The 23,606-nt window shown below is 41.0% G+C and overlaps 1 protein-coding gene across 2 annotated transcripts in view; it reads left to right on the plus strand.

The window, feature by feature from the left end:
• The window catches only part of nbn (nibrin), a 36,302-nt gene extending 20,827 nt beyond the window's left edge, over positions 1–15,475 (plus strand). The window contains exons 12-18 of one of the 2 annotated variants that reach the window (XM_084053173.1): positions 582–897; positions 3,207–3,563; positions 6,725–6,811; positions 7,555–7,695; positions 8,310–8,423; positions 10,950–10,999; positions 14,539–15,475. In XM_084053173.1, coding sequence (XP_083909299.1) covers positions 582–897; positions 3,207–3,563; positions 6,725–6,811; positions 7,555–7,695; positions 8,310–8,423; positions 10,950–10,999; positions 14,539–14,575 — 1,102 coding nt within the window. In that variant the 3' untranslated portion in view covers positions 14,576–15,475. The remainder of the gene's footprint in view (positions 1–581; positions 898–3,206; positions 3,564–6,724; positions 6,812–7,554; positions 7,696–8,309; positions 8,424–10,949; positions 11,000–14,538) is intronic. The other variant, XM_084053174.1, reaches the window with a different exon arrangement.
• Positions 15,476–23,606: the final 8,131 nt, after the last annotated feature.

The following is a 23,606-nucleotide window of genomic DNA, read 5'->3' on the forward strand; positions in this document are numbered from 1 at the left end:
TGTTTTGGGGTGCGCTGGTTTCAGCACACCCCAACCCCCTCTTGTGTGTTGGCTGGTGAGGCGCGTCCTAGCGAGACCTGACAGAATGGGTTTCATTGCGCGCATACTGGTTGCACGCATACTGGTTCTTATCAGTGTGATGTCGTCTGTTAAGGGGTCTATACGCGTCACGATAAGCGTGTAGACGCGTTTCAATTCGCCAACCGAATATTTCGCATTTTCGGATCATTTATTCGCACTTTTTTCCCCCCCTAATAAAGTTGTTTTTCTTTGTTGTTTTCAAATTTTCTCAGCTTTTAGATCGGCTATTTTCAAATAGCCTAGGTATAAAATAGGGCTAAAGTGGTTAATGTATGTTTTGTAATAATAATCAAAATCTACAAAGTAACAAGTAACTAAAGTTTTCAAATAATTGTAGTGGAGTAAAAGTACAACATTTGCCTCTGAGATGTAGTGGAGTAGAAGTGAAAGTATAGACAATTTGGAAACACTCCGGTAAAGTAAAAGTACCTCCAGATTGTACTTTAAGCACAGTACTTGAGGAAATGCACTCAGTTGCTTTTACGCCACTGTGTTCGCAGGCCTCGGGAATTCGACGACTCCTCTCCCGTGGAGTTGGAGTCAAAGCGGGCCATGCCTCCGCCCTCCTCCTCCCCCTCCGGCTCGAGACCTCCGCCCTCTGCCAACACCCAGCCACTAGACCACAGCTCCGGTGGCCCTGCCGGCACCCAGCCTCAGGTCTCGGGGACGGCGCTGCTGTTCCCAGATCAGTCTCTCTCCACCGTCTTCTCCCACCCCGACCAGGGCAGGAAGAGGAAAGAGATGGACGCAGGACTGGAGCTAGAGGAGCTGGAGTCCATCATGTCCGAGGGCATGGACGACTTCGATGACCAGCTGGTAAGGCCTGTCACAATGTTATTACTAGACCATACATGGGCAACTGGGCGGCCCGGGGGCCACATGCGGCACCCCCACCTTCACTTAATGCGGCCCGCAGGTTAATATGGGAATACTGATATATTATTGATTTCAGCTGTTACAATTCCAAACATGCAAACATGACCCGCTTTAATTACTTCAGTCTATATTAGTAGCTTAACGACTAGTATTAAAATTCTATTGTCTTTTTTATGTGGCTCTACGTCCTCCTGGTGGGGGCTCCTCACTGGCAGATGAGTCGGTAGGATACGACCAGTGTTGTGCAAGTTACTTTAAAAAAGTAATTAGTTATAGTTACTAGTTACTTCTCCAAAAAAGTAACTGAGTTAGTTAGTAACTGAATTACTCTATTGTAAAAGTAACTAGTTACTAGGAAAAGTAACTATTTGCATGAAAAAGTTGTAATATGTCAAAGAATTTGGATTGTTTTTTGGGAGCAGGTTTCACAAGCCAGGTGCATAGACAGTGTTGGGAAAGTTCACTTAAAATATGAACTAGTTCAAAGTTCAGTTCACAAATTTTAAAATGAACTAGTTCAGTTCATAGTTCATAGAAGTTCATGGTTCAAAAAATGAACTAGTTCAGTTCATAGTTCATAGAAGTTCATGGTTCAAAAAATGAACTAGTTCAGTTCTTTTCCGCTATTGTTTTTCTATATATATATATATATATATATATATATATATATATATATATATATATATATATATATATATATATATATATAAAAAAAAATAATAAGAAAAGTTGTGAAAAATACTTTGTTTTAAACACAAGCAGTACAGTCCCAGCAACGTTGTTGTTGTTGTTCATGCGTGTGTGTAGCTAATACAGCGCAGAAGCTTTCTTTAATTACAAAATGATCTTGCGTCGGAGAGACTCTGCGTGAAGAACAAACAGCTGTGGGTCATTATCACTCAGCATGCTGCTAGCTACAGTGACACAACAACTTATAAACAGACATTTATTTTATAAACCTAAGTGTTGCTTCTCTTGCTTTTTTAACCCGACGGAGCTGCATATTGCTCGTGACTCGCCATCTCTTTACTGGCGAGAGATGGTTTGTTTGTGTGTATGCGCCGCGCTGGGTTTGTGTGTAAAAAATCACAAAGATATAAATACCAAGGATTCGTCAGTGATGTCATGTCACATGCCACTTCTTAAACAGCGTCGAGTCCGTGTTACTTCCTGGTTGTGTAACAGCAAAAAGTAGAAGACATCACTGTCGTATCCTTGGTATTTTTTCTAACCGTGTCATCTTTGCAGCAGCGGCCCCAGCCTGTAGCGCTGCGTGCACACACACACACACACACACACAAACACAGACACACACACTGTCAGCCGGCCCATGGTAACAGAAAGCTTGGGGACGCTTGACATAGTAACGGAGCACATTTCATGTCAGTAACGGTAACGGCGTTGCCAAAATTGAAATTGTAATTAATTAGATTACTCGTTACTGGAAAAAATAACGGCGTTAGGTAACGCCTTTTATTTAAACGCCGTTATGCCCAACACTGGATACGACAGCAGTGACGACACAGAAATGTGTGTGGGGACGAATCAATTGGCATAACGACAAAATTGGGGAGAAAAAGGGGTTAAAAATAATTGTCTACTCTAAAATATACTACATATTAACTACTTATACTACTACTCATTCAGTGCCGTTGACGTGTTTTTCCGCAATGGCGCAGCGTGCAAATGACGCGTTTGACCTGCTTTTGAAAAACTTTCAGAACCCAAGATATCGTGATACGAAGATTTGCTGCTCCATTCACTTCTTGGTTAACTTATTACTTTAAAAAACATTTGTAAAGTACCATAATATGGCCTGTTTTGACCATAGTACATTATTTATTTTGATTATTCTTACCGATCATTGTCAGTCATTTCTTTGTAAATGTAACTTTTCTGTCCTGTTCAAAGCCTAAACAGCAAACAGAAATGTATTTTTTTTTATTCATTTATATACATATGTTCCAATGTTCTATGCCAAAAACTATTAACCCATTAAAACCGGGAAAGCATCTGTGTCATTTTAGATGTTTGCGTTGGCTATTCAAAAATAGCAGATATATATACACATGCTCGAGCTTGTACATCTTGCTATTTTTTAACATTTTTTTAAAAAATCGTGAATGTGTGAGAGCTACTGATTTAGAGGGCATTTGTAGAATCGGCCTCAGGTCCTAATGGGTTAAATCATTCCTCACAATTATTTGTATGACAATTAATTGTTACCTAAAATGTCCTTATCTTGACAGCCCGACCAGCAGGTCCAACCAGCGGAACTCAACGGAACTCGACCTGATCCCCCTGCAAGCGCCAAGCAGCACGAACGCCTCTCCACCAATCAGAAAGAGGCCTTAAGTGGCGGGAAACTGTCCAGCAAGAGACTGCGGCGCGACCCGGAAGTGAGCGGTGTAGCCAGTCGGCTGCCAAGCATGGACGTCGAGGAGTTCTCAACGTCCAATAGAAAGCAGAGCCTCGAAACAGAGGAGCGGGCTTCGTCCAATAGGAGCCAGCAGCCACAGCTTGCGGATGACGCGGCATCCGATCAGAAGTCCGAACGACACGAGCGCTGGCAGGTGGCCAAAGAGGAGGAGGTGTCTTTTGTTGTGGTGAGGACTGTGTGTGTGTGTGTGTGTGTGTGTGAGTGAGTGAATATTTTATTTCCGTGCCCGGACAATTTATTGACCCATCCCACATGGGATTATCAGACACATGAATAAAAACAAAAAAAAACATAATTATTCCAGTGTATACCCAGCCAGCAACTCATAATACAGCCTGATTTGAAGTACCTTGGTAATACAGTACATACATTCATATCGACCTGCACATAGAATATATAAAGTAAAAAAAAAAAAAAGTTCATCTATAGTCACCATTCTCCTCCTATCCCACGCAATATATTCTGAAAATGCAAAAATATGACTAAAAATAAATTCAATTAAAGCACCATTCTCATATTATCAGATTTAGATCATGGATGTGGATTTTTTTCTCAGATCATGATACAAAGGACAAAATAAAATCAATTAAAATGGATTTCATTTTCCACCTCATTCAGATCACAGTATTCACATATTCTATCCTCCCCAGCTACGCCCCTATATCGTCCTGTTTTGATGTGTAATCTTAACTGCACACAAAGTTTTTGCCAAATTATACCAAATATATTTTTCACGTTTTTTAAAATAAACAATATGTTCTTAATTTTGGCTTTTGCCAAATTTCTTCTGCCTAGGCTTGTATGCATTTTTCACGGATTATGTTTCTAAACTCCTCCACAAACAAATTTACAGTTGTTCTTTTTCAGAGACCCATTCCCCTTCCACAGACAGATCCCCCCATAAATTGGCTAGTTGGGTGACAAACCCAGCAACCTATTCCAGAGACTCACCATGCTGGCCTTCCATCTAATTTCACTGGACCCCTACCCCATATTTCCATTAAAAGCTGGAATTGGTGCATATTTATGTAGGCCCAAGAAGAATCCAATAGGCTCTATGCACAGCAGCCATATTGTAAGACATTCACAGATGTTACCAATGACACTAATGAAGGCTCTGTTCCATTCTGGTCAGACGAAGTCAGGGTGCTGATATTGTGCATGTTGGCTCACTGGAAACACTTCCAAATGGCCCTTTACGGGTGTGTAACTCTGAGAGTGTACAAATGGGTCCATTTGGTTCCATTTGTACACTCTCAGAGTTATGGCGGTCGTGGAAATTGAAAAATCTGAGAACCACTGTGCTAAATGGAACAGAGCCTTCATTAGTATCATTGGTAACACCTGTGAAGGAAGTGATAATATGGCTGCTGTGCATAGAGCCTATTGCCAGATTCTGGACACGTTCATTTAACTGAAACCTTTTGTACCCCCGAAATGTAATCTAAAACAGGACATACACATGTTTGATACAATTTAGAGTACGTAAAATAGCCCATGTGCCTCAATGTTTTTGGTTTTTACCTATAAGGCCTCCCAATGCCCTGCCGGCAGAATCTGCTAGGGCAGATACAATTTATAAAGACGGCAAATAAAGTTGGTGACAAAACATCCCTTGTTTAACACCAGAGGGCGTAGGAAACCATTCTGTAAAATAATCATTCACTTTTACACAGGCCACAGGTTGCATGTATGCATAGAGAGGAGATAGCTTGATAGAACGTTCCATTTACCCCAATAGGCTCTATTCACAGCAGCCATATTATGAAGACATTCAAAGGTGTTACCAATGATACTAATGAAGGCTCTGTTCCATTCTGATCAAACAGATATTGTTGCATGTTGGCTTACTGGAAACACTCTGCTACACCAGTGGGTCTACTCTAAAGTTGGGGTCCAGGGACCCTCATGGGCTTCCAAATGGCCCCTTACTTACGGGTCCATTTGGTTCCATTTGTACACTCTCAGAGTTATGGGGGTCGTGGAAACCACTGTGCTACACTAAATGGAACCGAGCCTTCATTAGTATCATTGGTAACACCTGTGAAGGAAGTGATAATATGGCTGCTGTGCATAGAGCCTAATTTGATGAAGCTTATACTGAAGGAGATTGTGATCAACATGATCAAATGCTTTCTGAAAATCAATAAAGCAACCAAAGGTGTGTTTTCTTGACTTCAGTCTATTTCTAACCACTGTATAAATAGGATCCAAACAAGCTATTCCCTTCCTGAAACCATTTATTTCTTCCAATTTTGTTCTAAGAAAATCAACTAATCTAGTATTTAGAACAGAAGAATACAGTTTATTGATTTTGGAATTGGGGTTATGATTGATTTAAACCAAGTAGATGGTACAATACCCTGATCAAAACACACGTTCAACAAATACAATAATAAATGAAATGAATTGGAAGCTTTCAACACTTCGTTTGGTAATTCATCTACACCAAAAGCCTTTTTAACCTCAGCAGACGTTAAACCTTAGCCTTTTGCACTTCTTCTCTACTCAATCTTCTATTTAAAGGATCATCACTTTTGGAATGTAAGCATTTCTCTGTCAAACAAGATATGTGGTCAAAAGAAACATTATCCGTACTTTCTTCTTGTCTTGAAAATAAACCAGAAAAGGCTCCCTCCCATTCCCTTAATACTTTAGGTGCGTGACATTGGCGCATGCTTATTTGTAGTCATAATTTGATGACCGGCAGCGGTTCCGGTAGGAGACACAAATGAGTCTCCTTTGTGTCTCCTACCGGAACCACTGCCTACCGTTCCGCTGGTCATCAAATTATTGGCTAAAAAGAAATATCCATGAATTCAAGTCCGAGTTATGCCCCGGACAGAGACTTGTTGTCTTATAGCAGTGGTTCTCAACCTTTTCAGGCTGCGACCCCCCCCCCCAAAAAAATAATCTGAACTGGGGACCCCCTCCAAAATAATCACATTTAACTCGGTTCCACAGATAAATATTGTGAAAATAGCCGATCTACAAGTGTTGGCGAGCTTGTAGATCAGCTATTTTCACAATATTTGCCTCTTTCTTATTTATTATTTGATAATTTGGCCAGTGTTTGACCAGCTTTTTTATAGTATAGTTTGTTGATTACTTTTGATGCTGTAATGGTTGTTTTTAATTTCTATTACACCTACATTTTTTTGGTATTAAAAAGGTCTTAAAAGTCCTTACATTTTCGCTTTACTGTCATCTGGGGACCCCCACCCCCCAGAATACCCCTGGGGGTCCCGACCCACAGGTTGAGAATCACTGGTTTATGATGATAATCCTATGCGTGTCCATCTCTCCTGTCCTTTTGTGTTGCTCTAGCATTCAGAAGAAGGCGATGGTGTTGCTGGCCAACCGAAGACTTCTGAGACCCCACTGAAGCCCACCACAGTCAAACTGGAGACCCCTGTAAGACTGGTGAAACCGCTGTCTTCTCCGTCTGTCCCTTGGCTGAAAAATCTGCCGTTTTACTTTAACCCATTGAGACCTGAAGCCGATTCTACATGTCTCCTAAATCCCAACAGTTTTCTGAAAAACGTATGTTTCTATATCAGTGGTGCTCAATCTTTTTCATGCCAAGAACCCCCAAAATTATATGTATTTGGCCGCGGACCCCCATCTAAAAATATGTTGTTCCAGGGACCCCCCAGAAGCAACGATTTGAGTTACAAATGTTCGCTTTAAAAAATATATATATTCAACGATTTGCACACATTTTCGCGATTTTTCAAAAATAGCAGATCTACAAGCTCACTCGGTGCCACGCTATGAGCTTGTATATCTGCTATTTTTGAATAGCTCAAAGTGTAAAATAATGCTTTTTTAGCTCAATCTAAAAATGACACAGTTCCAGGTCTCAATGGGTCAACTCAGAGAGTGTACAAATGGATAAATGAACACTGAGGATTTTACTGTGTTGGGAATTAGAAGACATTTGTAGAATCCCCCAGAAGCAAAGTTTTGAGTTACAAATGTTCGCTTTAAGAAATATATATTCAAAGATTTTCACACATTTTTACGATTTCTCAAAAATAGATCTGCTATTTTTGAATAGCCAAGGACGTCTAAAATGACAGAGATGCGTTCCCGGTCTAAATTGGGTTATAATAGATAATGGCAGCTTTCTCCTTGTGGTGTGGGTGTTGACGCAGGTGTCGGCGACAGACGAGAATCTTCCCCAAGCTGCGGTGTTGATCGAGTTTAAATCTCTGACGGTGACGGCGCCCTCCAGAGCCAAACCACGGCACTTCCAGGGCAACGGTTCCACCGCCAATTTCAAACGCTTCCGCAAGGTCAGTCTGCGTTTTGTCTCCCTCGAGTCGCACTAAGGCGATGGCATGTCACTCTAGTGAGAGGGGGCGGGATTAAGGGACTAAGGGGCCAATACCAGCACTTTGTTTTTGCCCAATTATTCAGAAAACCCCAGACCACAAAAAAGAGAAAAAAAAGAAAATGAATGTCATAACACCTCGTTGAGTGCCAGAATTGCCAGAATTATTTCTATATTATGTTGTCCCAGTGCCAGAGTACAAAAAAGAAGTGCTTAGGAAGCGCGAGATACAGCCTTTTTCAGTTATACGTTAAACAAGGAGTGGATGGAGCTGCAAATCTTCAGATAATGATATCTTGGGTTCAGAACATGTTTTTCAACATTTCACTATTTTTTCAAAAACACGTCAAACACGTCATTGGCACCCAGCGCCATAGCGGTAAAAACACGTGAAACACGTTAATGGCACTCAATGAGTTAACATTGTGGTCCAAAAAACGACCTAAGTAACAAACACATGAGAACAACACCAAGACATGTCTGCATGGTAGTCATATCTTGGTCAATCGCTAGCATCAAGTGTGTGTGTGTGTGTGTGTGTGTGTGTGTGTGTGTGTGTGTGTGTGTGTGTGTCAGGTTCAAGTTCCTGGAGCTGAAGGCAGACCGAGCATCATTGGAGCATCAGACTTGTTGGTTTACAACAGGAGCACCAATGCAGAGCTGGACGAATGGATGCGAGATGTTGCTGAGGTACATGATGTGACACATTTGAACTCGCTTTAAACCTCACGTCCACCTATTTTGGCCGTGTCATTATCGGCGTGCAGTTTCAAAAACCAGTGAAAATAGCCGATCTACAAGCTCCCAATGTGACACATACTGTAGGTAGCTTGTGAACGGCGTTGCGTGAACCACCTTTTAAGTGGTTAAAGAACAGTGTACGTTTCACTCGGTGCCACAGATAGAAATTGTGAAACTAGCAGATCACGAGGCGTTGTGACTTTGTAGATCGGCTATTTTCAAAATGTTTGCCTCTTTCTTATATTATGTGACAATAGGCTCTATGCACAGCAGCCACATTGGAAAGAAATTGAGCCTCTTCTTACTTCCTTCACAGGTGTTACCAATGATACTAATGAAGGCTCTGTTCCATTCTGGTCAGGGTGCTGATATCGTGCATGTTGGCTCACTAGAAACACTCCATTTTGGTTCCCAAATGGCCCTTTATGGTGGGTGTGTAACTCTGAGAGTGTAGGTTCCATTTGTACACTTTTTGAGTTATGGGGGTCCTTGAAAATAAGACAACCACTATGCCACACTAAATGGAACAGAGCCTTAATTAGTATTATTGGTAACACCTGTAAAGGAAGTAAGGAAGGGGCCCTATTCATTCCCAATATGGCTGCTGTGCATAGAGCCTATTTGGCCAATGTTTGACCAGTATTAACACATTGAGTGCCAAAAACGGTCCAGACCGTTTTTTTAAAAGCCATACGTGGAGTGCCATAAACTGTCCGGACCGTTTTAGCCAATTTTTGTTTTTTTATATAGTTTTTCCACACGGGGCGCACTAACAAAACTTTGGGATCATCCACGGAGTCTCTAAGAAGGAGAGGACGGATGTGGATCCATGCCAAAAAAAAAAACGACCTCTCGTCCGCTGCCATTATAACTCCTTGAGAAAAAGCTTCATATCTCCATTTCTTTTTAACATGGTGGAAACAAGCCGTTTTCGATGGGCGATCGCTTGGATGCAACGCGTTAGAAATATTATCGTTCCAGGCGTTAGTCAGGACCCTCCACCGTCGTGGCACGCGCCCTTCGTTTACATCCGCGCCCTCGTCGTGGCTTCTACAGCACGCAACATATCAGCGTGAATGGTAAGAAATGCCAGCACTAGATGTACCCTGTTTTAATACAACTCTGGCACCCAATTTGTTAATAGCATAGTTTGTCGATTACTTTTGATGCATTAATGGTCTTTTTCTTTTCTTTTTTTTTAGTTTTTTTTAGGTATTAAATTGTCACTTCACTGTCATCACGGGACCCCCCCCCCCAAAAAAAAGAAAATCTTGTGGGGACCCCCCTGGAGGGCCTGGGGACCACCAGGGGCCCAAATTACGGGTCCATAACTCTTGAGAGTGTACAAATGGAACCAAATGGACCGATAAGCTAGGCACATAATGGATTTGGTTCCATTTGTACACTCTCAGAGTTACATTTATACTGAGGATTTTACAGTGTAGACTGGGGTAAACAATATCTAATGGGGGTCTGGGAAGTAATGCATATCAAACTGGGGGTCCTTGAAATTGAAAAGGTTTAGAAACATTGATCTAGACACCCAGTGTAGCCAGCACATAGAGTTAAAGATAATGGAGAGGGCACCCGATATCCCCTCCCATCTACTTGTATTGAGTTGCTCACCCAGCGCATGAAGCGAATTCACCCCTTCTTCCGGGTTGTAAAGTGTGATGGGCGTAGCCTATTTGGGGCCACTGTGACACGTTCTGCGTCACAGAAGTGACGCGTTTTACGTCACAGAGGTGCGCGGCCCCGTGCGCAAGCTTGTGCGCAAGCTCGTGAGTCGAGCCCATTGGTCGAAACCCGTTTTCGCTCGTACATTGTGCGGTGGCCCCGTCCGTTTAAGCTGCAGTACCTAGGAATGGCCATTTCGCTTCAATGCGAACGCGCCGCGATGCGACGCGTTGTGAGTTTGTAGATCTGCTATTTTCAAATAGCCTATGTATAAAATAGGGCTAAAGTGGTTAATGTATGTTTCATTATATCATAGTTTATATCTGAAAAGTAACTACAACAATATTTGCCTCCGAGATGTAGTGGAGTAGAAGTGTTGGGAATTGGAAATACTCAAGTAAAGTACAAATACCTAAGAATTGTACTTAAGTACAGTACTTAAGTAAATGTACTTAGTTACTTTCCACCACTGCTAGACACCCAGTGTAGCCAGCAGCATTCTGCCCAGTTAGACAGGACAGACCTCCAGGCGCTGCTCTCACATCCTTCTTACCTGTCTTAACCCCTAACCGTAAAGGGATAGTTCACCCCCAAAAGTACTTTTTTTCCCCTATCGAGAGTTAAGGGTAACCCTATCTATGGAGATGACAGGCCAAGTAACACAAACCTCTGTGTGTGTGTGTGTGTGTGTGTGTGTGTGTGTGTGTGTGTGTGTGTGTGTGTGTGTGTGTGTGTGTGTGTGTGTGTGTGTGTGTGTGTGTGTGTGTGTGTGTGTGTGTGTGTGTGTGTGTGTGTCAGGAGGACCGGCGGAACAAGAATGACGAGAACCTAGGAGACGATCTGTTCACGTGAGTAAAACATGGTTTTGGCTTTCACCTCGACTCGCCGCTTCATTTAAGGCCTTTGCAGACAGGGTGCGATTTTTCGAACGGAAAAAACGGACAATATGATTTTTTTTAATGAACACATGGTTCTCAATGACCTCATGCACACCGGCTCCAAATTTACCGTGCGCCGATGCGATGCGGCGATGCGATGCGGCGATGCGTTTTTTTTCCAATCGAACCCAGTTCGATTCGTGCGTCTTTTAGCATGCGGTAAAAACTGATTGACTAATCGCACCCTGTCTCCGTCATGACGTTGTACTTGAAGATTAATTGTCACACACATACTTTTTAAAAATAGTGGAAACAGACGATCTACAAGCACACAAAGCGTCACATCGCGCGTGACAGGCCTACGTTGCATTGTGCCCAAAGTCCTCCTCGGCACATACAGGGCCCTATTTTGCGCGTCTAAACTCATTGAGTGCCATTGGCGTGTTTTACCGCTATGGCGCAACGTGCCAATGACGTGTTTGACGTGTTTGTTTTGTTTTTTTGGGTGTAACCTCAGTAAAACTATGCCTAAACCTGAATTTATTCCTAAACGTAACCTCAGTAAAACTATGCCTAACCCTAAACTTATTCCTAAACGTAACCCCAGTAAAACTATGCCTAACCCTAAACTTATTCCTAAACGTAACCCCATTAAAACTATGCCTAAACCTAAACCTATTCCTAAACGTAACCCCAGTAAAACTATGCCTAACCCTCAACTTATTCCTAAACGTAACCCCAGTAAAACTATGCCTAAACCTAAACTTATTCCTAAACGTAACCCCAATAAAACTATGCCTATCCCTCAACTTATTCCTAAACGTAACCCCAGTAAAACTATGCCTAACCCTCAACTTATTCCTAAACGTAACCCCAGTAAAACTATGCCTAACCCTCAACTTATTCCTAAACGTAACCCCAGTAAAACTATGCCAAACCCTAAACTTATTCCTAAACGTAACCCCAGTAAAACTATGCCTAAACCTAAACCTATTCCTAAAGGTAACCCCAGTAAACAAACGAGCGGCCTGTGGAAAAAATGGGGGCGAATGTGTTTTGGGGCGAGCGTTCCCGGCTACCGTTGTTTCTACAGATGCACTGGGCACTCAGCCACCGGTCGGAACCGGGTGGCTTCAGCTGGTCGGCTGCGATCGGTGGTCGGCCGGTCATATTTGCATGTGCACACACGCAGGACGGTTTGAGGTTTTAATCAACTTTTGACCCTGCACTTCTTACTGTCGAGCGTTCCGACGCTGTGGAAAAGCATTGAGACGATTATGAGATTTTACCTGACGATTAATTGTCACTCAAATCATTTGCGATTAACGATTGAATAGGCTCTATTCACAGCAGCCATATTGTGAAGACATTCACAGGTGTTACCAATGATACTAATGAAGGCTCTGTTCCATTCTGGTCAAACAGAGTCAGGGTGCTGATATTGTGCATGTTGGCTCACTGGAAACACCAGTGGGTCTACACTACAGTTGGGGTCCAGGGACCGTTATGGGCTTCCAAATGGCCCCTTACAGGTGTGTAACTCTGAGAGTGTACAAATGGAACACTCTCAGTTATTAATTTGTACACTCTCTCGGTACGTTTTAACAGCGGGCAACTCTGGGCGACGTCGCCCAAAAATATAATGAAAGTCTATGAGAGCTGGCGATCGGGCGAAGTGGGCGGGGGGGCGATGAAAGATGGATTTTCTTTATCTTTTTGGGCGATATCGCCCGGCATCGCCCGGTGTTGCCCGCTGTTAAAACGCAGGGTCAGAGTTATGGGGGTCGTACACTCTCAGAGTTATGGGGGTCGTGGAAACCACTGTGCTACACTAGATGGAACAGCGCCTTCATTAGTATCATTGGTAACACCTGTGAATGTCTTCATAATATGGCTGCTGTGAGTAGAGCCTATTGTGTTTCTGTTGTTGAACACTGGAATGTATGGTAGGATTTGAAGTTGCAGATATGACGAATAACCTAAATAAACAAAGAAATGACCGTTATATTTAATAACTTTATACTTAAAAAATTTTATTGATAGTGGAAATTGCTGATCTACAAGCGCACAACGCAGCGCGACGCTTTGTGAGCTTGTGCATCTGCTATTTTCACCGTTTACATTTTTTTTGTGAAAATATATTAACATTCTTCAACATGGAAACGATTATGACGATTATGCGAAATAATTAGCTATACATAACTTTGATAGTAACTCCATTTATTTTTACACTCTTAACCAGAAATCATTTTAGAAATGTTTTTTTTCAGCCTTGTTTTCACACACTATTCATCCAATCCGAATTCAGCTGTACCTGCGTCACCGCTGTTGCCGGGGTAACGGAGGTGATGTAAGCTGGCCCTAAGGCTGTCTTGTTTTCTCTGGCTAAGCAGAAACGAGGGTGTGTGTGTGTGTGTGTGTGTGTGTGTGTGTGTGTGTGTGTGTGTGTGTGTGTGTGTGTGTGTGTGTGTGTGTGTGTGTGTGTGTGTGTGTGTGTGTGTGTGTGTCTGAGAGGGAGAAAGAGACAGATAATGTGCGTAGGAGAGAGAGATAGGGAGAGAGAGCAAGAGACAGTTGGAGAGAGAATGTGTATGTGAGAGAGAGAGAGATGATGTCTGTTTAGGTGTTATGAGAGTGTGTGTTTGTGTGTGTGTGTGTGTGTGTGTGTGTGTGTGTGCGCGTGCGTGCGTGCCAAGCTGTGTGATCACTGTGCACCCAGTGTTTCAGCCAGTCATGCGTGTTCAGGGAACGGTCTCTGCCGCTAAAGAAAACAAGCGCTTTTATTTTTCGGTGTTGGGCTGAAAGCAGGCGTCCAGACGCTGGCTCGCTGGAAGGATGTTTGGTTTAAGAGCTGTTCAAACACTGTCCCGTGTTTTACAGCACTTAATTTGCCCCCCCCTTTTTTTTTTTTTTACTGTTTGTTCCAAATGCCACCAAGAACACTGAGGAATGACTCGGCAGGAATGTTAAAAGCCCCAATCCAGGCCCAGGTATCACCAACATGGATTGAAACCGTGTGTGTGAGACTTTATTTGGGAGGGCCAGATGTCCCCACAATTATAGTAGAATTTGAGAATTAGACGTGAGGACCATTTTGTTTTATGGTTAAAAAAGTTAGGCAATTAACTCATTCAGTGCCAATGAAATAAAAATAATATGTGCATACTGACCCAGCAATTTTTACATTTTCTTACCTTTTTCAAGTAGTCACAGAATATTTATCTCCAGTGTAATCGATCCCCTGATGGGTGCTAATCATTGAGGGTTGCACTGTGTGGTTTCAAAAATGTCAACGAGGTCATCGCGACCTTGCTGACATCAATTGTCTGCCTTTGAAAATAGCATGCCTGGGGCCAAAAATACATAGTAAAACAGAAGTGCTCAGGAGCCGATATTCTCACAAGTATAGTAATACAAGTGTGTGTGTGTGTGTGTGTGTGTGTGTGTGTGTGTGTGTGTGTGTGTGTGTGTGTGTGTGTGTGTGTGTGTGTGTCTTTGTGCGTGCACAGGTACAACCCCGGCAAAGTCATCACAAGGAAGAGATGAAACGCATCCAGGAGCCCGTTCTACCGGCAGAGAATGTACGTCGCTCTACACCAGACAACCAGTGGGTTGGAGTCCACTATCGACAATGTTTGGAGATGTTTCTAGATTGGCCTTTCTGAACCATTGATTCACAGACTAAAACGACAACAACACGCACGCGCGCGCACACACACACACACACACACACACACACACACACACACACACACACACACACACACACACATGAATAGTTTGATATTTACTGCACACAGTTCTGTTCCCATTATCAATTGGGAAACTCTACTCTTCAAGCAATAGCAAGGAGTCTATAGCAGTTAAAATAATGTCCAACAGTTCAGACTGTGGGTTATGTCACAGTGTTAAAAAATCACCTGAAGGAATGTTTACCAGTGGCAGATTTTTTTTTATTTTAATGTTTTTGTTTTTATTTCTAGTTCTTGTTCATAACATACTGCCAGAAATAATGTTTGTGCCGCACACTACTAATTGCATAGCAGGTTGGTTAAGACATTAAAATGTCAATAACATGAATAAATGTTAGTACAAAACCGTTTCTCACATTCAAAGTTGTGTCTTTTGAAAAGATGTTTTATTAGTTGATGATAAAAAAATACAGTGTACAAAACGGTAAAAACCCATTTCAGTTGTGCAATAGATAACGCTAGCACATGCACAAAGCATGAACAGAAGACCATTTTACAGTATGCACGAGGAAACCTGGGAAGAGAGAGGGAGAACGTTAACCGACCTTCAGCCTTTTCTAAACTGGCCAGAATAGCCGATCTACAAGCTCACAGCTGTGAGCTTGTAGATCGGCTATTTTCGCTGCCCGACACCCATCGTACGACAAAGCATGAAATAGGGCTTAAGCAGGTTAACATTATGTTGTTGTCGGGCAGAAACCTTGCATCTCCATAGTTCGACGTTTTGATGTTTTTCTCAAACGAATGCCCTTCGTCACACTACAGTAGCAAACATGGCAGATCTACAAGCTCACAATGCATTGTGAGCTTGTAGATCTGCTATTTTAGCTATTTTTGACAAAAGGTTAAATTAAATTAAATAAAGCTTGATTTTTTTTAACCCATTAAGACCTGCAATGCATCTGTGTCACTTAAGATTTCTTTGGCTTTTCAAAAATAGCAGATCTACAAGCTCAGCTATGAGCTTGTAGATCTGCTATTTTTGAAAAATCTTGGGGGAAAAAATGTTAGATTTTTTAGAATTTTAGATTTTTTTTTAAGAATCTTCTTAAAAATGTAACCCATAAGGTCTTAATGGGTTAAATATTGAACCAATGAAACGCATTAACAAGACATGCAAGGTTTCCGCAAACGATTTCCAGTCATCCCGTCATGCATATCAAGAAGCCACCTGTAAGGCACTTGCATACAGATGTCAAAGGGTCGCCGCCCAGCTCATTTCTCAGAGTAGAGAAGCCCCGCAAAAGCCACGGAACAGTCGCACTCAAATTATTATTATGATTATATAAGGACCGTCCACACACTGATATTTGCAAGTGATCACATCAGATTTGTGTATTCAGACATCGCCGAAAATAGCCAATCTACACACTCATAAACACGCCGTGAGCTTTTAGGACACTGCACTGTACTGAGTTGGTAGAACAGCGTAAGTATAAGTCAGGCTTCAGTGTCCGAGAGTCTCGACTGAGACACATCTTTCAAACCAAGGAATGTGGGTCATATCTGATTAGCAAAAAAAAAACAGTATTCATGTTGCTTTCTGATGTTCGGAACTTGATCAAAATCAATCTGATAACAAACTGGATAGGTTCAGAAATCGGATGTGGGCTGTCAGTCTGAACATAGACTTTAAGAGCGTATGTGCTCCAAAATAGTGTTAATCACACACACACACACACCCTTTTCTTCTTAGTATGTTCTAGGGCTGGTAAATTAATATTCGGGGATATTCTAATATTCCTCGAATATGGGGGAAATATGAATATTCGAATATGAAAATGAATATATATATATTTAACTCATTCACTGCCTCTGACGTAATTGAAGTAATTTACCAATGCTGCCACTGACGTGAAAAACGCCATTTTTAATTATTTTTCTTTTTAAATTTGACCCAAAGACCAAGGAGATATGCTTTTTCGAAGATCTAGACTCCCCTCCACTTCCTTGTTAACTTAAAACTTAAACATTCTGTATCTCGGCTCCTGAGTACATTTTTTTTTTCAATGTAAAATCTCTGGCAGTGGGCAAACGCGGCCAGCAATAATTGTGGCAGTGAATGAGTTAATATATATGTTTATTTGACAGGCACTTGTTACATTGTTTTTGTATTGTCCCGGTCAAATAAACATTTTTTTTTTTTAAATGTATTTTTTATAATATTCAAATATATTCGAATATCTGCCAATTTTTAAGACCAATATAATCGAATGTCATTTCTGAGGAATGTTACCAGCCCTAGCATGTTCATTGTACAAGTTTGTCAGGGCAGCAGAAGTTGATTTCCAGGGGTGAATGTTGGTGTAGTGGTACCTAAATGCATTGTGGTGACGTTGGACATCATCGCGAAAACATCTGATGTGTCTGTGCATCCCAACCAGAACAAATCCATGTCTGCAAAGTTGGTGGTGGCCAGTGGTGTAAAGTAACTAAGTACATTTACTTAAGTACAATTTTGAGGTACTTTTACATCTACTCCGGTACATCTCAGAGGCAAATATTGTACTTTTACTCCACTGAAATTATTTGAAAACTTTAGTTACTTTGCAGATATGATTTATTACATTATAAAACATACATTAACCACTTTAGCCCGATTTCATACATGGGCTGTTTGAAAATAGCCGATCTACAAGCTTGTGAGCTTGTAGATCTGCTATTTTCAAACATTTTAGTACTTTTAGTTTTGGTACTTTAAGTACATTTTGATACCAATACCTTTGTACTTTTAAGTAAATTAATACGTCTGGAATTAATTCCAGACTTTTACTTCTAACAGAGTACTTCTACATTGCAGTACTGATACTTTTACTTAAGTAAAACACTTTAGTACGCCGGCAGCCCACTGGGTTTAGACCCAGTGGGCTGTTTTTTGACCTGTTTTTTTTTTTTTTAAAAAAGGTCCTTTCAATTCATACGATTATTATGCCAGTTTAACTACGTCCAACCGGCCGTCCCCATTTTTGAGCATTGTCAAGTGTCAAACATTTTCTCTACAGTCTACAAGCTCACAACGCATTGCATTGTGTAGCCATATGGCCACTAGGGCTGGTAAGTGACCGGAATCTTAATCTTGTGTTGTATTTAATTTTTGTAAAATGTAATGCAATGTAATTATGTATTTTCTATGTTTTATTTTTGCATGCATCTTATATGGACCCCAGGAAGACTAGCTGTCGCTTTGGCGTCATCTAATGGGGATCCATTCAATAAACAATAAACAATAAGTTAATATTCGATACTCGAATATTCCTCGAATATGGGGGAAAAATTTGTATTCAAATATAAAAATAATAAAATTGTTATGTTATTTTGTTAGGACAATACAAAAAAAACAACGTATGAAGTTATAAAAACTTTTCTTTCTTTTTTTTGATCCATCATCCGAGCACTTGTTTTTTGGTATTGTCCCTGTCAAATAAATATAAAAAAAAACTTTTACAAAATAAAATATATGTATTATTATTATTATTATACTTAAAGTATAATAATATTAATAATAATAATCGAATATATTTGAATATTAATACTTAATAAGACCAATACTTAAATTTCATTTCTTGGGGTTCTTTTTGAATGGAAAGGTTATGGGGACTCCCTGGGTTAAGACTGGGGTTCCATGACTAAAATGTGACGGGTCGATCCCCGAAACAGTCTTACGCGTGTCTGTCAACAGGCTGTGTGTGCCGACAAGGTGTCCTTGAGCAAAGACGATAAACCTCTACTGTAGCTGCTGACTTATTACTGTTAAGTGCTTCTGGATGCGAGCATCAACATGAAAATATGTAAAAACCCTGGAAAATATGACCAGATCTGTACACTTAATTCAACCTTTACAACAGTTGTTTGGCACCTGGTCGCAACGTACTGTACAGTGAGTCCACACGCGGCGTACAGTGGTGATTTGTGTGAAATGTCATCAGTTTCATTATCCAGGTATAGGATTAATCAGACCGAAGATTTCTTTGGCTATTCGTAAAAATAGCAGATCTACAAGCTCATAGCACGGCACTCGGTGCCGCGCTATGAGCTTGCAGATCTGCTATTTTTGAAAAATCGCGAAGATGTGCATTGCAAATCTTTGAATATATATCTATTTTTTCTTTTAAAGTGATTTCTTTTTTTACTCAAATCTTTGCTTCTGGGGGGGGGGGGGTCCCTGGAACAACATATTTTGAGATGCGGGTCCGTGGCCAAATACATATAATTTTGGGGAGTCCTTGACATGAAAAAAAGTTATATTGAAATATAAGATTTTTTTTTCAAAAAACTGAGGATTTAGAAGACATTTTGTAGAATCCCCAGAAGTAAAGATTTGTGTTACAAATGTTCGCTTAAAATATATATATATGTGTTAAGATTTGCTTTAAAAAAAACGATTTTTCAATAGCCAAAGAAATCTAAAAATGACACACAGACGCATTCCCGGTCTTAAGGGGTTAATAGCTTCTGTCAATTATAATGGTCACTGTTCCTGCTGGTCTACCGACGGTTACGTAAGCTCCGATGGGTGACTACAAAGACAACTAACGGAAACATACAAACTGATATGCTCCGTTCAATTCACTGTTCCAACATGAACAACACATGGCTTGGATGGGAATCTACTTCATTAGCTGCTACTCTGTGTGTCTATAAGAGGGAAAGAAATTGTGCTTCTTACTTCCTTCACAGGTGTTACCAATGATACTAATGAAGGCTCTGTTCCATTCTGGTCAGGGTGCTGATATTGCGCATGTTGGCTCACTAGAAACACTCCATTTTGGTTTCCAAAGGGCCCCTTATGGTGGGTGTGTCACTCTGAGAGTGTACAAATGGAACCAAATGGACCCGTAAGGGTCCATTTGGTTCCATTTGTACACTCTCAGAGTTGTGGGCGTCCTTGAAAATAAGACAACCACTATACCACACTAAATGGAACAGAACCTTAATTAGTATTATTGGTGCCACCTGTGAAGGAAGTAAGGAAAAGGGGCCCAATTCATTCCCAATATGGCTGCTGTGCATAGAGCCTATTGTAGGAGTCGAGGCGTTACATTTAGTTTGACTCGGTTGCGCAGATCAATTGTTGTGAAAATAGCCGATCGGGTATTTTCAAATTCTTTCCCTCTTTCTTATTTTATGTGACAATTTGGCCAGTGTTTGACCAGTTTTTATAGTATAGTTTGTTGATGACTTTTGATGCAGTAATGATCTTTTTTTTTCATGTCACCTGGGGACGGGGACTGGGACTCCCCCCCCAAACTCATTATTTTAATGAATACAATTAATTATTGTTTTATTTATCTGTATGCTAGGCTTAATACAATAACTTGTCCACAGAGAGATGTAAGACCCCGGTGTTGACAAATAGTGCTGCATGAAGTTCATAAGTGCAATATCTCCCAAGACAAGCTGGGATTCCCTCTCGACAGAGTGGTAGTGGTTTGGCCTCCCATGAGGCAGACCAGGGTTCACATCCTGGGCGGGACGTGGCACTTATCCGTTGCATCTTTAAGCCATCAAGACCTGGAACGCATCGGTGTCATTTTTAGATTTCAGATTTTAGATTTTCATTTTTAGATTTCTTAAATAGCAGATCTACAAGCTCATAGCGCGGTACAGAGTGCCGCGCTATGAGCTTGTAGATCTGCTATTTTACAAAAATCGTGAAAATGTTTGCCAATCTTTGAATACATATACATATATATACACATATACATATACATGATTTTTCAAAAAATTGCAGATCTACAAGCTCGGTGCCGCGCTATGAGCTTGTATATCTGCTATTTTTGAATAGCCAAAGAAATCTTAAAATTACACAGATGCGTTCCCGGGTTAATGACAATGTTTTGCCAGTTGAAGATCAACATGGCGTCACCTTGCTAAACGTCAGCTTTTGAGGAAAATGTTTTGCCTAAATCAGCTCCTGGCCACCTCTGGTAAAATCGCCTATATCCGTATTGAAAAGGATCCTACTGTTCCCACCCCAGTAGTATAATGGCCTGTCTCAAGAGCGTGACCTAGGCCACAACGACAATGTTATTAAGGCAAAAAAAAAAATTGGCCTAAGTCTGGACTAAGTCACTTACTCCAGAAATAATTTGGCCTATGTCAGGTTCAACTCAAATTGTATTTAAAAGTCATTTAATCCTCTTATATTACATAACTGACAGACAGCGTTATTTGTATGTCAAATTGTCAATAGTCATATATTGCTATAAACTTTTTGGGGTTAAATGATTTAAGAAATAGGTTTGTTTTGGTTCCGTTTTTTCTGTTTTCTGAAAAACTTAAAAAACGACAGGCCATTATTTTAGCAAGGTGACGATAGTTAACCACTTAAACCCTATACTTGGATGACTGGAGTCCCCCAGGGATCTACACTAGCCCCCCCCCCCCCTCTGTTTTTCCTATAGCTGATCGGCTATTTACACCGAATGTTCCCCTCAAAACAGGGATGATGGGGTTCAAGTGGTCAATTAACAGTGAAAATGTACAACCCAGAATACATTCAGGTTTACAGGTGGAAGTATACTGTATACTTGTTTTGCATAGAAAGTCTCTTAAATTACACTTCTGTCTGGCTATACGGCTACATCTACCTATTGTACAACATAGCAGCTATAGGAAGGTTCCTCTGAGAAAAGGGACAACATGCTGTGGCTTTAGGCTCAGAATCATCAGGAACATTACCCATGAACCATCTGAAGTGTGTTTTGTTCCAGCATTTGTGTGGAACGCATTCCCCAAGAGATGTTTTATTACAATCAGTAGGTCATTAGATATTGTGTCTCCATGCCTTGGTTTGCATCAGTATGCCTAATTTACCAATGTCTTAAGTTTTTGTAAGAGTTGGGTCCATGCTTTGTTTGGGGTTTAGATGTCTTTTTCGTCTCAATAGGCTCTATGCACAGCAGCCATATTGGACAGAAATTGGGCCTTGCTTCCTTCACAGGTGTTACCAATGACACTAATGAAGGCTCTGTTCCATTTAGTGTAGCACAGTGGTTCTCAAACTTTTTTAATTTCAAGGACCCCCATAACTCTGATAGTGTACAAATGGAACTGGGAGGGTCCATTTGGTTCCATTTGTACACTCTCAGAGTTACACCCTCTCAAGGAACCATGAGGGTCCCTGGACCACACTTTGAGACCCACTAGTGTTTCCAGTGAGCCAACATGCACAATAGACTGGGCAAAACCTATAACAATTCGATAAAAGGGGGTACCAAACTTTTCTTAGTTGATTCTTATGTGTTTTTTTTCAGTAGAATCCATTTCTGCCGAGTACATTTTTGTATTGTGCATAATTAATTAGATAATTAGCATAATTGCGGCAAATATACTATTATCTCACTAATTATGCACAATACAAAAATGTACACGGCAGAAATGGATTCTACAGGAAAAAACAGATAAGAATCAACTGAGAAAAGTTTGATAAACCCTTTTATCAAATTGTTATAGGGTTTTCCCTGTTATTTCCACCCATGTGTCAAATATGCTAATTAACTAATGAATTATGCACAATACAAATTGTACATGGCAGAAATGGATTCTACGGGAAAAAACACAGAAGAATCAACTAAGAAAAGTTTGGTACCCCCTTTTATCGAATTGTTATAGGTTTTGCCCAGTCTACAATATCAGCACCCTGACTCTGTTTGACCAGAATGGAACAGAGCCTTCATTAGTATCATTGGTAACACCTGTGAAGGAAGTCAGAAGAGACCCAATTTTTCTCCAAAGTGGCTGCTGTGCATAGAGCCTATTGGCATACTGATGGCAACTTGAGTTGAAGGGTTACTGTGTGTACTATAGCATGCCATTAGCATGGGCTGGTGGGCCCAGTTCTCATCCCTTTTATGCAAGGTTGCAAGTTCAATAGCAGTAGCAGCAGCCACGACACAAACCCAGCTCATTCTACGAGTTAAACATCTAAGAATGAAATTGATGCTTGTGGAATTCAAGTGTTCACATTATTACAGGCTGAGGCTTTAGACCGGTATCGTTGATGTCCTTCGTTTCAAGAATCTAGAGAAAACTTTAGATGAGCGCTGAAGAAAATCATACAAAGAATTCATTCAAAATTGTTAAGCTAAACGCTGTTTTGTAGAGAAGATTCCAGAATGTATTTAGCGTGACTAATGAAAAGATGACAGTGAGTGAACTATCGGGGGTCCTAGATTGAATGAGCCTGTATGGCGGATGTTAAGACAACAAGACAGGGTGGTTGCTGGTTTGATTCCCTGAAGTAGATGAAGAGGTGGGTGAATGAGAACTACTCTCCTACCCCGGCAAACGGCTCCAGTTTAGCTGCTCAGCAGCCACCAGTAGAACACTGACATAGGGCATTAAAAGCCATGTTAACCCAGGCATCCCAATTATGGGCTTGTCATAGGCAAACATTTTTCAAAAGTAGCAGAAATAGCTGATCTACAACCTCACAATGCATTGCGTTGCAACGCATTGTGAGCTTGTAGACTGGCTATTTTCACCGCGTGACACCGCCGTATTACGAAGTATAAAAATATCATCAGAGAACGGGGGTTACAAAAGTAACCTTAGGGCTTAAGTGGTTAAAGAGCATCCCTGCTCAGTTTGACCTTCCCTTGATGAGGGGGGTAGGGCTTTACTACACAGCTGCATGTGACAGCCCTAATGCAGTGTAATGAATTGCGAGTGTAGGGAGTAGGGCTTGAGGTGAATTGTGGAGTAGGGTTTTTATAAATCGTGGATTAGGGTGTTAATGTAGCATAATGAATTGTGGTGTAGGGTTTTAATGTAGCATAATGAATTGGGGAGTAGGGTTTTAATGTAGCATAATGAATTGTGGT

The sequence above is a fragment of the Gymnoscopelus microlampas genome, assembly GCF_963454915.1.
Source record: "Gymnoscopelus microlampas genome assembly, chromosome: 3".
Taxonomy (NCBI): domain Eukaryota; kingdom Metazoa; phylum Chordata; class Actinopteri; order Myctophiformes; family Myctophidae; genus Gymnoscopelus; species Gymnoscopelus microlampas.